The sequence below is a fragment of the Dipodomys ordii genome, unplaced genomic scaffold (genome assembly GCF_000151885.1).
Source record: "Dipodomys ordii isolate 6190 unplaced genomic scaffold, Dord_2.0 Scaffold287, whole genome shotgun sequence".
NCBI lineage: Eukaryota > Metazoa > Chordata > Mammalia > Rodentia > Heteromyidae > Dipodomys > Dipodomys ordii.
In genome coordinates this window covers 289,585-307,718 of record NW_012267503.1, presented here as the reverse complement: position 1 = coordinate 307,718, position 18,134 = coordinate 289,585, and the positions used below count along the sequence as shown (strand labels likewise).

General features: G+C 38.4%; 1 protein-coding gene across 1 annotated transcript; it reads left to right on the top strand.

Annotated features, from left to right (window-relative positions):
• Nucleotides 1-1,313: 1,313 nt before the first annotated feature.
• On the top strand, nucleotides 1,314-7,968 carry LOC106001329 (vomeronasal type-2 receptor 116-like). The gene is given in 7 exon segments (XM_013036440.1): nucleotides 1,314-1,324; nucleotides 1,519-1,807; nucleotides 2,908-3,714; nucleotides 4,636-4,851; nucleotides 5,994-6,117; nucleotides 7,053-7,313; nucleotides 7,316-7,968. Coding segments are annotated over 7 exon segments (2,361 nt in total).
• Nucleotides 7,969-18,134: the final 10,166 nt, after the last annotated feature.

Below are 18,134 nucleotides of genomic sequence, written 5' to 3'. Positions count from 1 at the left end.
TCTTGGTACACAATTTATCCATTTTTATCCTTAATATTCTAAGGATTTCCTGCCATACTCTCTGGGATTCTGTGGATTCTACTGAGGAGTCAGCCCTTAGGAAAACAGAGGAATACCTATGTGTTATGGGTTCCATTTATAGCTTCTGTACTCGAGTAGGTGTTGTGGTCAAACATTTGATCAATCTTTCATCTCTAGATATCTCATATTTGTATCATTGTCTACATTAGGAAATTTAAATTCTGCCATTGCTTCTTAGAACAAGCATTTTAACTTTTTGGCATTCTCAACCATTTACTAAATCCTCAAAACACTAATATTTGCTTTTTGTCAGCTTTTGACCAGTCTTTTTCCACATGTCTTCATTCTTGCTTTCAGGTTCCTCATACATATGTGTATGTTCAGTTAGACTTTACTCAAGCTTACTATTTTTTTTCTGTTTAGAAGACATCTTTTACATGATAGGCTTCCAATTTGAAATTTCAAATATGTGTACACCATATATTAAACAAGTTAATCCTCACATTTGTATTTCTGTCTTGCCTCCATTATTTCCTTTTTAAACAATGTGTATTGATTCAATATTATTTATTTTTTATTTTTTATTGTGAAAATACTGTACAGAGGGGTTACAATTACATGGGCAAGATAATGAGTACATTTCTTATCAAGCATTGTAGCCTCCTCCTTTGTTTCCCCTTCCCATCCATTCTCAATATTATTTCTTTAGAATGTGTGTATACACATACTCACACCATTGCACAGACATAACAGAGAGAGAGAGAGCAAAGTGTTGATTCTCTTTATTCCTCTGTAGTCTTTCTAGGATCTCAACCTAACAATATTGGGAAGGCATTTTACAATGGTGGCTTTGGATCTTTGGATTTCAATGTAAAGCTTACTCACAATTCTTTCGTTTCTCCTCATGTTGTAGATTTCTTTCTCCATGATGACATGCTTGCAGTTAGATACATCCCTTTGGTTTTATTACATAAATAAGAAAAAGATTCCCTCACCTCGTATTTGAGCTCTTCTTCTGGCTGATATTGCAGGAAGAGCTCTTCAATATGTCAGGTCTGTTAGTTAGTGAAGCTTAATATAGAATCTTCCTTAAATGACTATTGAAGATGTATTACTTAGCCCAGCCTGCCATATAACCACATAACATAAACTGGGTGATGGAAAACACAAGATTTTTCACACAGGTGGAGCTAGTTACTGGAAGATAAAAAGCAAGAGAATATTTGGTGTCTCTTGAAAGACTATTCCATGTTTAATGGGCAACATTAGTGTTTGTTGTGGTGCATGTGATAATGGGGAATAAGTAAGCTCTCTCTTAAGTTTCTTAATCTTATGCATGACAAATTCCCTTCATGTCCTTAATCCCTTAGATAAGCATAAGACGCTACACTTGCATTCCATCATAATTGGGTAATGCTTTAACATATTCATTGGCACAAAAGCAACCATTTAGTCCATCAAATCGATAAGTTTTAATTTTCTATGCTCATTATGCAGATTTATCTTCAACACCTACCAGTTTGTTTTGGCCTTGGCTTTTGCTATTGAAGAGATCAATGAAAACCCTCATCTTTTACATAACTTGACTCTGGGATTTAATATCTTTAATGCTCACATGGAAGCTTGGAAAACATTTAAAAATCTCTTCATGAGCCTCTTTGGGAAGGACAACATTCCAAACTACTCTTGTATGAGAGAGAGCAAGTCTATAGCAGTACTGACAGGACCATCAGGATCATTATCTGCCCAGATTGGTATATTGCTGAACCTGTACAGATTTCCACAGGTGAGGGAGGAAGGAGTGAAAGGATATAACAAAGTGTCTAATTTGGTGCCATTTTAGCTGTTAGAAGATAGTGATAGGAAGATAATGAATTTATGAACTTATCAAATTTTGTGATATCAAAGAGTAAGTATTCAAGGTAATAGAGCATCCATGCTACCATTTTTAGGAAAGGGACTGGAAAAGTTAGAGCCACAAAAAGATTGTTTGGACTTTTAAACTTTGTCAATACTTTTCTTAAAAAATCAGTAAATGGAAAAATGACTTTAAAGTATAGCAATATGTTGAGCTGGGTCCTTGTAGCTAATAACTGCAAACCTAGCTACTAAGGAGAAATCTCTAATTAACCAGCAAAAAGCAGGAAGTAATGTGTGGGTTGAGTGATAGAGAGCTAGCTTTGAGGGAGAAAGCCAAAGAAGTGCATGAGGCCCTGAGATCATCCCCCTACAATAGTATACACACACACACACACACACACACACACACACATGTAAGATCTTATGTTGAATGATGTAACTCAGACTCACAAAGGGAAAGGAGCATGTGTTCTCTCATATGTGAAAGTTAAATCTAAATATGAACATGTAATATAAAATAAATATAGGGCACACACATATCCATTTACAAATATATTTGATTAATCTGTAAACTATGGTACACATAGAGGTGGAATCCCATGGTATAACACCTCTGATCAACTAACAGACATTAAAGAAAACTAACACTAGAACATTGAAGCATAACTTGTCTGGGGGGAGTTGTTGGATGTGCAAAGGGGCAGAGAAATATGGAGTAGATGGATGGGAAAATACAACATATCACTATACACAACACACACACACACACACATACATATTCAGATGTGTGTGTGAAAATGGACCTAGGAAAGTCAAGGAATGGGTAGAGTTGCTATAGATTAAAAGATCAAGGAGCTTTGTATGAACAAATTGAAATGTTGTACAACTATTAAAAAACAATTTTTTAAACTAAGAAAAATCCACCTTCCACCTACTTCAAATGGTTATTTAATACATATCATAAGTGAGATCATAATGAATAAAAATCTTCTCATTCATGGAGTATCCAATTTTCATTCCCTTTAGCATACATTTGGGCCTTTTGATCATGCCCTGAGTGACCATAAGAACTTTCCTGCTCTCTATCAGATGGCCTCAAAGGACACTTCGATAGCCATTGCCCTGATCTCCTTACTCCTTCATTTCAGCTGGAACTGGGTTGGACTATTGACCTCACAAGATGAGAATGGCTTGTGGATTATTCCTGAATTGAAAGAAGAGATGGACAAGAATAAAATTTGTGTAGACTTTGAGCTACAAATCCCAGCCTCTGGCCTGGAATATGTTTTTAAAGTCATGGCACTTTACAAACAGATTAATAAATCTTCAGCAAACATCCTCATCATACTTGGAGATAGTGAAGGCATAATAGATGTGATGAGGTGTATTGAGCAATTTTTAATAAAAGGCAAAGTTTGTATCATGAACTCACAGCTAGAGTTCACCACGAGGAGGAAATATTTTGTACTAGGTTCAATTCATGTACCTCTCATTTTTTCACACCATCATCCAGATATTTTAGGTTTCACAGATTTTGTCAAGGCAGTTAACCCTTCCAAATACCCAGAAGACTTTTTCCTAGCGAGACTGTGGTTTTTCTCTTTTAATTGTTCAGATTCAAAGTCTGACTGTGTAACATGGGAGAACTGTCCTCATGAAGCCTCCTTCGACTGGCTGCCTAAGCACAGTTATGACATGACTATGTCTGGAGGCAGTTACCATATATACAACGCTGTGTATGCTGTGGCCCAGGCTCTCCATGAGATGCTTCTTCATCAAACAGAAGCACAAACAGTGGGAAAGAGGGAAGGGGCAGTGACTTCCCCTGCACAGGTAAAGCCCTCTGTGTTTGATGACATACCCCGTAGGCAATGTCACTTCTTAGATAGTTCTCATACCATATAAAATTTAAGCATTTTAGGTATTTTTTTCAAAACCAAGAAATTATATTTGTTTAAATGTCTGTGAAGTACTCTGGACATGTATTTTTGTGCTTTTAAGGAAAAGCAGGCCGTAACAAGGATCAAGTGAGTTCCATGTTTCATAAATTCTTTTAGTTACAAATAGCCTCAACATATGCATAACTGATAGTTTTCTTTATTTTTTATTGTCAAGGTGATATACAGAGGGGTTACAGTTGCACAAGTAAGATAGTAAGTACATTTCTTGTCAAACTTGTTACCCCTTCATTCATTTTTCTCTTTCTTTCCCTCCCCCCACCCCTCAAATTGTACGGATCATTTCCAACATATTGTCTTGTGTATATTGCTGTTGCAATTGCCCCTCCCTTGTAGCAGATGTTTTGAAAACTATAAATGTACCTTGAGTTTCCCTATGAGTTTCTTATGTAATAGCAAAGGATGACCTGCTGAAAAGAATTACCCATATTTTGCATAAGGGACCTAGTTTTATTCTACTTTAAGTATTAAAATTTTACCAAGTTCATACTAGCAACATTCATAAAATTAGTGGCTGTGGCAAACAGTAGCTAGACAACTCAAAGTCATCTCATTTGTGACTATCTAGACTTGGTTTCTTTTGAAAAGGTTGCATCTACTTCTTTGACAAGTGACCAAGATTTGGCTAAATTATTTTTATTCCTCCATATATTTTTTTCCCCGAATACTTCATTAGGTGGTTCTACTATTCTTGCATTCTACATCAAAATTTAAAGTCAATGAGGAACTTTTTTTCTTCAGGTTTTCTGTCTTAACTCGGGATGTACTTCACCATAAGATGATGTATGTCTTTTAGCTGCACTCTTTTCTGAAGAACATCCAGTTTCACAATCCTGCTGAAGACCAAGTGATTTTGGATGACAAAAGGAAACTGGAAGCAGAGTATGACATTGTAAACATATGGAATTTCCCAGAAGGTCTTGAACTTGAGGTGAAAGTAGGAAAGTTTTCTTCTTATGCTCAGCTGTCTTTATCTGAAGATATGGTACATTGGGCCATAGAAACTACAGAGGTGGGTTGGGTTTAATTGCAATGATTGTAAGGACATATAAGTAAGAAAATTTCACCCTTAAAATGTATATCTGGTTGGATGTCAGCAACCTATTCTTGTAATACTAGCTAATTAGATGACTGAGATACAAATATTGTGGTTTGAAGGCAGTCCAAGAAGGAACTTCTTTTAGATGCTTATCTTCACTTAACCACCAAATAAAGCAGGGCTGGACACTAGTGACTCATGCCTGTAATCCTATCTACTCAGGAGGAAGATATCCTCAGGTCTAAGATTACAGATCTGTTGAAAGTCCAACCTGGCAGAAAAGTCTTTGAGACTCTTATTGCAACTGACCATCAAAAACCTCAGATGGAACCTCAGGTCAAGTGGTAGAGTGCTCACCTTCAGGGGAAAAAAAGCCCAAGGAAAATGAACAAATCCTTAGATCAAACCCTGAGACTAGCACCAAAAAAATAGACATTAACAGTCTCTAAATGTTGATTTAGAATAGTGTCATAAAATGTAAGTTGCATATTTCTTAGCAAGCTTTTAACACTGTGAAAAAGTACCCAAGGAATCACTTTATGTGGTTAAAGGGTTATTTTTCTCCCTTCTGTGGAAGTTTCATTCAATGGTTAATTGGTTAAGCATCTTTGGTGAGAGGAGTCCTTCAATCAGCCTGTGTGAGAAGATTCTCACTTCATGGCCACCGGAAAACTAAGACAATACTACGTACATGGAGTTCACATAACCCTATAAAAGGGAGGTCTGTGCCCTATCTTACAGCACACTTTTAAAGCTTCAGAGAGGATTCTTCCTCCTTGCCCTTCACAATTTCACAGATGAGCAGGAGACAACACATAATTACATGAATTCAAGGAAGTTCCATAGGGTTGGACACTAGAACTTACTTTCTCACCATTAAACTCTACATTTAAAGGTCTCACACTTCTCAATAGTTCCACAGGCTATAGATCAAGGCTATAGCACATTAGCCTTTTGTAATAATGTGATGGCAATCTATAGCAACATTCAGTTCATTGGTTGTATTTATGTGTATAGAAATAATACACTTAATAATTCAATATTTTAAAACAATGGATTGTTGGAGCACTATGTGAAGTCTAAACAATTACTGACACATATCTGATTTTCCTCAGCCTACTCACTCTGTCTGCAGTGAGAGTTGTGATCCTGGATTCAGGAAATCCCCTCAGGAAGAAAAGGCAGCCTGTTGCTTTGATTGCACACCATGCTCAGAGAATGAGATTGCTAATGGGACAGGTAAGTTGATGTCTTAGTGAGAAATTCATTTTCTTTGCTGGTATCCCCAATCCATGCAAGCCAATACAAAAGTTGTGTATTATGATTACAGAATCAAATTCTTCCTTCCTTCACTTAGTAATCTAATTGTGACACTGGTTGATTCTTCTCCTTGAAAAAAAAATCATGGGCTCTGATTTACGTATAAGATTAATTTTTTCTGGTCTATTGTATTTATATTTACTCAAATACTCAGTAATGTAAGCTTAACTTCTATCATATTAAATGAAAAATCTTTTTAAGAACGAGGTCCCCATCTTCTTCAAAATTACCTTCAGACTACAAAGAAAACACAGATCATGTGTATCTTTATTTCCTAGTGCTTAGAACTGTTCTTGCAACAGAGAAAAATGCTCTGGGTTGGGTTTGGTATAAGAAGCAGGCACAAGTATTGTGCATAGCATGACTTTATAGTTTCAAAGAGTCATTTGATTCTCTATCCCCTATAGGTGAGTAGGAGAGACAGATATAACAACTGCAAGGAAGGGTCACAGTTGTCCAATTTATATTGTACAGACAATATAGAGGAAGTTACAAGGTTTACTATCCACAATTTTGAATGAGGGGTTTGCGTTGTACACACAAGTCTGAGAATTATGGCAGCATGAAGAGGCACAGAAAATTATTCATAGGATATTAGAAATGGCAAGAAACAATATTTGTGATTGTCATTACAAGCAAAAGAATTTCAATCAGACTAAAATATGAGAATATGGGAATGAGTGTGGGAACATGATAAAGACATAAAAATAATAGTAAAAATTTCTGCTAATAGTTGGTAATACTTACTTTATGCTGGTAAGTATTCACGTGTCAGAATTATCTCTAGATGGGGACTTTCTAATTTCCTTTTAAATATTGGAAAGGGATAAATGGTTATTTGAATTCCTCACTAGATATGGAGCACTGTATGAAGTGTCCAGATCATCAGTACGCCAACACAGAGAGAAACCAGTGCCTCCTAAGAGCTGCACGTTTCCTGGCTTATGAAGAACCCTTAGGGATGGCCTTGGCCTGCATGGCTCTTTCTTTATCTATACTCACAACAGTTGTTCTTGGGGTCTTTGTGAAACACAAGAACACTCCCATTGTCAAGGCTAATAACCAGGCTCTCAGCTACATCCTACTCATCTCCCTCATCTTCTGCTTCCTCTGTTCTTCATTGGCCGTCCCAACACAAGCACCTGCATTCTACAGCAGACCACATTTGGAGTTGTGTTCACTGTAGCTGTTTCTGCTGTCTTGGCCAAAACTGTAACTGTGGTTCTGGCCTTCAAGGTCACTTCTCCAGGGAGAAGGATGAGGTGGCTGCTGCTGTCCGGGGCTCCTAACTTCATCATCCCCATCTGCACTCTGATCCAGGTCACTTTGTGTGGACTCTGGCTGGGAACCTCTCCTCCCTTCATTGACACAGATGCACAATCTGAACATGGCCACCTCATCATCCTGTGCAACAAGGGCTCCCTCACTGCTTTCTACTGTGTTCTGGGATACCTGGGCTTCCTGGCTCTGATCAGCTTCACTTTGGCTTTCCTGGCCAGGAACCTACCTGACACCTTCAATGAAGCCAAGTTCCTGACCGTCAGCATGCTGCTGTTCTGCATTGTCTGGATCACTTTTCTGCCTGTCTACCACAGTGCCAAGGGGGAAGTCATGGTGGCTGTAGAGATCTTCTCCATCTTGGCATCTAGTGCAGGGCTACTGGGCTGTATCTTTGCCCCCAAGTGCTACATAATCTTGTTAAGGCCAGATAGAAATTTTCTGCTTGGCTTCGGGGACAGAAGTCATCCTCGGAGAAATAGACCCTCTTAAAGTGAAACTTACATGTTAGATCAAGTGTATTCCTTTTTCCATCAGATATTAGTTTATATTGTTGTAATAACTTTGATGAATAAATGACTCTTACTCATTTCTCTAGCCAGAGCCAAATAAATTTGAAATTTCTTCTGTATATGTTTTATTCTATTTACTTTGTATTTAGCTCATCATATCCACTACTATATTTTCTCTGCTGACTTGTTTTCTAATATTGCTTTCTTAACCATTTGCCTAAAATTTCTTATTTGTTGTCAGTCCTGGGGCTTGAACTTAAAGTCTGGGTACTCTCTCTGAGTTTGTTGCTTTTTTTACTCAAAACTGGGGCATTTCCATTTAAGTTACAGCTCTACTGTTAGCTCTTTAGTGTGTTAACTAGAGATAACATTCTCATGAACTTTCTTGCCCAGGTTGGTTTCATACTATGATCATCTTAGCTCCTAGAGTAGATAGAATTATGGTATTTTTCTAAATTTTAAAGAACATTAACTTCCTGCCTACACATCACTATGCTGCTTAATCCTCAATGGTTAAACCTTCAATATTGCCTTCATGATGAAGTTCCAGGTTTTTATATGCTTGTTAGAGTTTACTTTGTTTGATAATGGTGTATTTACATTCCTACATCTGTTTTTGGCCAATATTCTTCAATATGTTTTGTGTCCATTTTCTTTCCCTCTTTCTCTTCCTTTTATCTTTCTTCCTGTGCCTTGAAGGTCACATTTTCTACACGTATTTAATACCAACCCGCCCTACCATGACCACCTCACCACGTCCCACGGAGCCAGGCACACAGCCAGGGCCTCTGCCACAGGGGCATCATCGCATCTCCCCATGGAGATGTGCACACTTTAAACGCCGTCACCACTTCCTAGAGGAAAAAGCACACGTGGAGTGACCCAGGTCCTTTGGACTGAGGGAAGGCCGTGTGGACAAGGACAGGCACGCGGGAGCAGCCACCGATGGTTCGAGGAAAAGAGGGGGAGCAGCGGCAGCCTGGGAGTGAGTCAGGGACGGAGCGCAGCAGACTGCACAAGAGTGAGACCCAAGTGTGCAACTGAAGCATTCAGGTCAAGCATCTGCCCAACGGCTGGTTGTTTTGCACACGTGTGTGTGTGAACAACCAGCTTGGTTTTCCCCAGCATAAGCCTGACCTGTAAAAGCTAGAGATGATCTTGTAGGTGAAGCGACTAAGCTAGCCGACAGTGTGCTGTCAGATTACTGTGGACAAAAGAGGGACTGATGGTTTATGTTACCCTTAAGTTACGGGGTGCGTGGCCGTAACCCCGTGCCACCACCGGGAAGGCACGGGGGCCCGGCTTCCTGCTGTACCTTCCTGAACTTCACCACTACAATATCTCAGCTGAAAAGAACAAGACAGATCCTTGCGACCCTCGAGGAACGCGCTAACGGGTTTAGTGCTGGAGAGGAGCCGAGGAACGAGTCGAGGCTGTGTCCCAAACGTCTACCGGGCCACCCGCGATGCCCTGACCCCGCCAATCGGTGAGCGCGTGCTCGTCATCGCCGTCGAGCCAGGCAGAAGCTGCGACCCGGCGCACAGGCGGGCTCGCGGTTCCCGTGGTGGGCTTCCTCTTCTCCAACTCCTCGTTCTGCTCCTGCTTCTTCCTCTTTCCCCACCTTGACCTCTGTATTGTCAAGGACTTACCCGACCATATTCTTCAACTTCTACTCTTCTTGGCCATTCCCAGCGTTCTTTTGGTAGCTCCTTTCCTGCCGTTAACTGTGTTAGTGGACGTTGGCGTAGACTTGGAGCTGCCCATCCCACCACGGCCAAACTACACCGAGGAGAAGGGGGGAGGCCTCTGCGACCCACTGACCTAGGCGAAGGAAAGCGGGAAGGCAGAGTGACACGAGCCTGCACCCCGCTCCCCGCTTCCTCCAAGACCCCTTTGGTCCCCAAAAGGTCATCAAATGGGTCTTCAAAAAAGTCCAATGAAAATGGGTTCCCTCCACCAAAACATCCCTGAAGCCAGCATCTGGGTTCTAGAAAGCACAGCCGAACTCGGACGGAAGGACTTCCTCTTCCTCCTCCACCGCGCAGCCCCTCTTGGCTTTCTGGGTCCTGGATGATCATCTTCGAGCCTCTGCCATCACCTCCTGTTTGAGTTTTCTATCTGCTGCTTCTTGGTTCTCAGGGTTTTCACCTGATGCGCTTCATTGCTGGTTTGGGGCATGCTTCTTCTCCCCGCAGTGGGGGTGTCTTCTGAAGGCCTCGCTTCAGGGCCGTCCACTGCATGTCAGAGGACTGGGGGCTGCAAGTGGCCACCGCCCCCCTGGTGGCCGTGGTGTTGGCCGGTCCCCAGCCTTTCCTTTCTCTCCCTCTCTATAGGGTCGCAGAATTTCAACAATGTGGTACATATTCTACAAAAACACACTTCGACTGTGTATCAGAATGTATTGGATTTATGGAGTAATAGCTGAGGGAAGTGTAGATTCCTAATAGTTTTTTTATCCATGGCTGGATATACTTTTCAACTTATTCTTGTTTAATCACTTAAAATATTAAGCATACAGAGCTATATATATTAGATGTTTACACCTTTTTTCTTTTTATATTATCAATTGATATTGTTACATCTGTTGATAACAAAAATGTTATATTTCCAGCACTTTATTTTTAGAAGAAATGCATTATTCATTATTTTAAACAGACTGAATTATTGAGTTCTGTACATCTTTAAGGAATACAGGACTATTTAAGACATAGTGTTGCATAATGGCAGTCCTTCTAGCGCTTTTCTATTGCTCATTTCACCTGTAGAAATTTGTATTTCTAACAGGCAAATGATTATATACTGATAATGGACTTCTATTACTTTAGTTTTAAATTTGAAATATAACAATGTATTGGCATCACTTTGGGAAGACTAATCTTTCACTTAGTCTTCCAAATTTGAATTCATGTGACAATCCTTGGATCTCATTGGCCTTCAAGTTCCCAGACCTGCTATTGTTAGGTATTCTCTCTTTTCTTTTCTTGACTAAAAAAAAATGCCAAGCAAGGATACTTTCTGATGAAAATCAAACAAACTTCTTTGAAAGAAGAAATTTAAGTAGCCAAGTAAAAGCAATTTACCCATCGCATTTATAATCTGGAAGTAAATGCTACATTCTGACATACTTCTATTTAAGTATCGTGACACATAATCTGCTTATGTTTAACAATTGCAAAAATATAGTGTCACCTCTTCTGCCTCAATTCTTCTCCCTTTAAGTTGAAAGAAACATGTGGAGTGTACGTCCTTGCTCCAATGTGATAGCCTACCCCTCTAAACATAGAACTGAAACTAAAACACTGACTTCTTAGACGAGAGACATGAAAAGGCTTTTTAAAATACAAAGAACTTCTGTATTAAATAGGTTATAATGCAGTATTAATACGCTGCACTTATTAGTCTAATACATTTTAGTTATGGTTAAATTCTAATAAAGACTTTACTGAGAACATTTTATTAAGAGCTACTGATTCCTTGGGATGAAACAAAGATTTTCACATTTAAAGTAGAAAAAAATTGAGTTTATGGCCTAAGATTAGATACTTAGTTTACACTGATTTCAAACACAGGACTTAAAATTTTATGTTTTCTGAAATATTGCAACACATAGACTTAAACAGCCCATTGTTTAAATTTTAGAAAGTTTTATATTGAAAAAGTAAAAACAAACACAACAACCTGTATCATGTCACAACAACAAACATTTCCCAAATGCCTAACCACCTCAGAAATGTATACAACCAAAGATTTCTATACTGGAAAAAAGTGAATCTGATGTCTGAACGTCTACCATTCTACTATACAAATGTCCACTCTCCAATGACAATGAAGAAATAAAATATGAAAATAAAATGTCGATGTAAATAATATAAATATGAACAATGAAATAGGGAAATAATTTGTCAATGGAAATGAAACAATTTCCAACAAATCTTGGACACAAAACTTTTTAAACAACACTCACTAGCAAGTATGAAGTTTAATGAAAGGGCTCATAAGCACCATAATGAAAAAATCCTCAGAAACAAGGGGAAAATATGTTTATATAAGAAATACCAACAAATAATCAGAAATCATCAAGAGGACTACAGAGAAATTATGCATGTATAAAGTCACTTAAAGGAAGCCATTACTACATTTGCTTAATGGGACACTAGAGTAAAAGGAATAAAAAAAACAGTCATGAAGATAAAATTAATGAAATCATACAGCCTGAAGAAAACAATAAAAGGAAGGGACTACATCACTAGCTTCCACATTACAAGAACTATTAATAGGAATTTTCTATACTAAGAACTCAGTACAAAAATGCAGTACTAAGAATAATTACCTGAATGTGCAGCAAAATATCATCTTCTTATATTCAAATCTGTATTCACAGAAAATGTTTTCTGACAAGATAGGAACCTCAACAATGTAGAAGGAGTTCATAGTAATGATGATATAAAGTGAATGATTTCATTTATTTAAAGGATGGACACCAGGCGTTGGGAACATGCCAAGATAGTTACACTGACCATGAAACAGTACACTGTAATTGGAAAGACCATTTAGATGAGTTTTAAACATAAGTCTTTAAGTGGGACACCAGTAACAGTATACAAAAGTATACTTGATTTCTGAAGGGAGCAGAGAAAACGCATAAAACACCGAATTATAATGAGTGCACAGAAAGCATGAGAAATTTATACATAATCTGTAAGGACTAAACAAATAGAAAACTTTCAACTATGCTTACTAATCTCAGTAGATCGATGATCACTTTCTATTTGAATTATCTACAGATGATAATTAAAATATAGAGAGAGCAAATTAGAAGATAAGGACAAAATTTTGTTGCTATACAAGAAAAACCATTTTAAGTACAAAGACAAATGCTGTGGAGTAGTTCTGGAGATACCATTCAATGGATTCAAAATTTCAGCTATACAGAAAAAAAAGAGCGACAGATCTATAATAAAAAATGATAACCACAGTTAAGAACATTGAAAGGCACCTGGAAAATCTCCAAGGAATTAGGTTTTAAGTCACTTTACCACAGCAGGATGACAAGCAGGGGCTCATATTTACATCAATTGCCTGGTCCACTCCACAATGTTGACATAGTTCAAATCATTATGGTCTATATGATCAAAGTATTACATTTTTATTTGTAACTAGATATGGATATTTTAAAAGTAAATCAACATGAAGATACATAGATAACATAAAGGCATACCGAATATATCTATGTGAAACTATTCAAATCATACCTCAGATAAAATAAGACTAAGGGAATAAAGGGACTAATTAAAGCTCAAGTATTTTTCCTAGAGGTATAATTGTCCTTAATTTATTTGATGCTAATAAATATTATACTAAAGAGAGCATCAAATCACAAAAGGAATAGAAAACTAAAATCAAGATCCAGACTGTATGTGGAGATTTTGATGCATATAGATCAGTAATAGATTAGAAAGCCAAGAATGCCAGTAATTACATCATAGCATACCCCATCTACTGGAGTCTTTTGACATTACAGAACACTTAATGCCAACAACTGCAATGTGCATAATCTACTGAAATAACATAATGCACTCATCAGCATAGATGATGTCCTGACCTACAAAACACTCCACTGTCATACTCTTTCTATAATCAGAGTTATGCTAATACATAACACATAATCCCAAAGGTGTTAGAAATCTGCAACTCCAAAGACTTCGAACCCTGATCCAATACCAAAGGGATGAGATTCTCATGCCAGCCTTTGAGGCAGTACTCAATATACTGGTGGTATTTATTTATGAAGATTCATTGTCACTTTATTTTGGATTTTTTTTCCTTTTTCTGTGACTGGAATCATGAATCCTTAGAATTGTATGAATAAATGTCCCCAAACAATATCACAGGAGGCTTCTCTAGTCTGGATAGGGTTTGTCCTGGGAGAAGCCATTCTGACGGAAAGCTAGGAACACATGAGAGAATTGTGGTCTTAACAGGTTAGCTTCAAACTTTAAGGGGATGGAGGAGGCAGCTCCATTAGAGGTCATCTCTCTCAAGGGTTTGGAAACCAAGAAAAGTGATGGTGGACACAGTAGTTAATTGTTATTTGAGACCTCACTATGGGTAACATAAAAACAGTAGCAACAGCCAGGCACTGGTAGCTCATGCCTCTAATCCTAGCTACTCAGGCTGTAAGGAAGGATTACAGTTGGAAACCAGCCTGTGCAGTAGTGTCCACCACAGTCCTATCTCCAATTAACCACCAGAATTCTGAACTGTGGCTCAAGAGATAGGGTGCAATCTCTGAGCAAAAGAAGCTCAGGAGCATCCAGGGCTTGAGTTTAATCCCTAGCTTAGGCACAAAAGTTAGGAGCAAAAATACATCTACTGTGGAGATTTCAGGCCAGTTTCGGATGTGGATGTTCCAAACTACCCTTGAAGACTGTGTTTTGATAACGGCTCTTACTTTGCCTATAAATGAGTCTGCCCAGCTACAGCAATGAGAGCACACATGGGTAGAATCCTTTCTGAATGTGGGAAGAGGAGAGGCTAGCTGGATGATGGAAGAAGTCTAGGTTTGCAACCCTCAAAGCACTGCTGGACATTCAGTGGTCTACCTTTACATGGTGGCAATCAGCTGATAGTCTAGGTTTGCAACCCTCAAAGCACTGCTGGACATTCAGTGGTCTACCTTTACATGGTGGCAATCAGCTGATAGTACTTTTTTTATTTTTGTTTTGGTTTTTTATACTAGAGAGTTATAAGATGCATTGTTCCTTCTTACAGCATAAAGGAAAAAGTTGTGTCCAGAAAAAGGAACCAATACCTCACAGTCCTGGGTTGATATCAGGACATCCTGAAACAGATTTTCCTCTAATTCAAGCTGCTTGTGCATGATTACCTGCCGTGCAGCCCTGTGCTGGTTGCTAGGTGGGTACTCCCTTGGCCACCATAGACAGTTGTCACTTTCTGAACTGGGTCCAAGGAAAGGTAAGTGCAGCTGCTTCTCTGTTCCCCAGCCTCCCTTAGCCCGGGAGACAATCAGAGGCAGCTGGGAGTCAAGTCAAGCAGGAACTTGTTTATTACACACAGCAAGCCCTTTTTAAAGCAAAAGACCCCGTGGGAGGGGAGGAAATGGAACCAACCAATCACTGTAAAGGTCACACCCTATCATGCACCTAAGCTTCCACGAGCTGTTTATGCACTGAACATAAACAAATCTGGCTCTGCCCATTCAACTTCCTCTCAGGGCCATTTTTGCTGCCTGTGTGTCCCAGAACTTTCTACTTAGCAGGTAATCCTGACTGGAATCTGTGGCTGCCTGGGTATGATCCCATGCCCCCAGGACTAGACTAGAGGCTGGACTGCCAGCCTCTAACTCTGCAACCCTATGCATGCTGAAGTGGAAGCACGGGGACTGGAATGACACCCTTGGGCTGGGAGGAAGATCATTAGGGAAGGGAGAAATGGCAGAAATCTTTGGAGCCAAGATAAAGAAAACAAAATATTAATTTTGTCTAAGAAAGGGAAAATCCAGCCCAAAGGCTCTCCTTGCACATATGAATGTATGGGGACTTGTTAGGACTATAGCTAGCAAGTTCAAAGTCAAGATGTACTCTATACTGGTGGCAGAGCCATACCTGGGAGTATCCAACATCTCTGGGCCAATGAATGGACCCTTTATGTCCTCTAGACATGGTAGCAATGGCTTATCATATCTAAGTGGAAGCCAGGCCTTAGGCTTACCCCTCAATCCACCAGCTTCACCAATGTACTCTCCTCAGCATCCACACCTGACAACTGCAGAAGGTCAATGTACACTCTCTTGTGGCATCTGGGCTGGTGCATACCATGAGCACTTAGACTATGCAGATTCTCTGTCTTCTAAATCAGAGGATCTTTGACAGATATGACCTCCCTTTGGCACATGCTCATGTCCTTGAAAGTTGATTTCTGCGATAGTGTGTCAATAATTGGCTAAGGGGAACTGAGGAAAGTAGTGTCATCCATTGGATCCATATGGATTTAGATTATGGCTCAGTAACTAGCAGCAACCACAACAAATTTGGTCAATAGGTCAATATCAAGGACTACTAAAGCTCTGGTTACACCTACTTATAATCCTAGCTCCTTAGGAGGTTGAGATGTTAGGCTCAGAGTATGAAACCAACTGTCCAGAAAATTCTTGTAATACTCTTAAGTACAACTAACCACAAGAAAGCTACAATTGGTAGATCCTTGAGCTTAGGGATAGTACACAGAGCCGCCATCTCAGCATCAGTACTAGCTTGCACACAGACACATACACACATGTGTGTACATGCACAGACACACACATGTTGTGGTGGTTTCTGTAATCTTAGTGCAGTGTACTATTCAGTTATAGAATTGTTCTACTCATCCATTGTAATATAATTGATATTTGGGTGGTTCTTAATTCTTAGCTATTCTGAATAGTGCTCTATAAACATTCTTGTAGATGTTTTTAGTGAACATCTTACATGCAATTTCCCTTTGGCCAATAGTGAGAACCATGATTCTAGAACTTAATGATGCTTCAACTTCCATTCCTAAGAGCAGTATAGAGCATTCCACTGGCTCCAGATTCTCACCTCACCTGCTTTTTATTACAAAATTATATTATTATTATTATATGACTGTAGTTAAAGAAGCACGTGATTTTTGAAACACTGAAGCTTTAAATAATAAAAAGTATAATCTTTGCAGAAAAGCTCTCTCTCATGCTATATATTATATATATTATAGTATAGTATAGATTATATATACATAATTATACTATAATATATCATAGATATAATCTATGATAATCTATAATATATTATATGTCATAGATATAATCTATATGTCATATATAATCTATTATATAAATTATATATGATAAACATAATCTGACATAGATTATATAGTGATATTTATCATGTATAATATATAGTATATGTTATATAATATTATATATCATAGATATAACATATGACATATATAGATATAATTATAGATACAATCTATAATATAATATAATGCTTAATATAATACAGATATATAATCATAATATAATTATTATAGATATAATATTTAATATATAGATATAATGTATGATAGATATATTTTGTGAAATAAATTATAAATATTTTGTAATTGTAAAGAAATATAACAATCTATTTTATTTATATATATACATATATATGTATATATATATACATATATATGTGTGTGTATATATATATATATATATATATAACTGAAAGATACTTTTGTTTCAGTACTGGGGCTAGAAATCAGGGCTTCGTGTTCTTAGCTTTGTGCTCAAGGCTGGCACTCTACCACTTGAGTTACACATTTATTTTCACCATTTTGGTGGCTCATTAGATATAAGAGTCCCATGGATTTTCCCACCAGGGCTGGCTTTGGAAACTTAATCCTTAAATCTCAGCTTCCTGAGTAGCTAAGATTACAGGCTTGAGCCATGGGTGCTTGGCTAAAATAAATCTTTTAGAAAGATGCAGTCTGTCGTTCACTGTAAATATGTTGCTTCTATGAGAAGGCACTAGGTGGGGATGTTGTTTTACTGTGGAGATCAGAGTCAGGGGAGAGGAGAGAGAGGAAGAAGGGGGGAAAAGGAGGAGAAAGGAAGAGAAAATAAAGAAGGAAAGGGAAGAGAAGGGCCACAGTCCCGCTTTTATCATATAGAGATAACCTTACCATTTGTTCTTTAAAATTAATTAACGGTTTAAATTCTTTATGTTAATGTTAATTAATGGTTTAAATTCTTTATGTTAATGTTATGTTAATGTTAATTAATGGTTTAAATTCTTTATGTTATGGCTCATGCTTGTAATCCTAGCTACTCAGAAGGCTGAGATCTGAGGATCACAGGTCCACCTAGGCAGACAAGTCAGAGAAACTTATGTCCAATTAACCACTAAAAATCCAGAAGTGGAGTTGGTGCTTAAGTGGTAGAGTGCTACCTTGAGCAAAAAAGCTCAGGGACAGGGCTGTGAATATAGCTTAGTGGTAGAGTGCTCACCTAGCCTGCAGGAAGCCCACATACACAGAAAAAGCCAGAAGTGGTGCTGTGGCTCAAGTGGTAGAGCGCCAGCCTTGAGAAAAAGAAGCTTAGAGAGAGCGCCCAGGTTTAAGCCC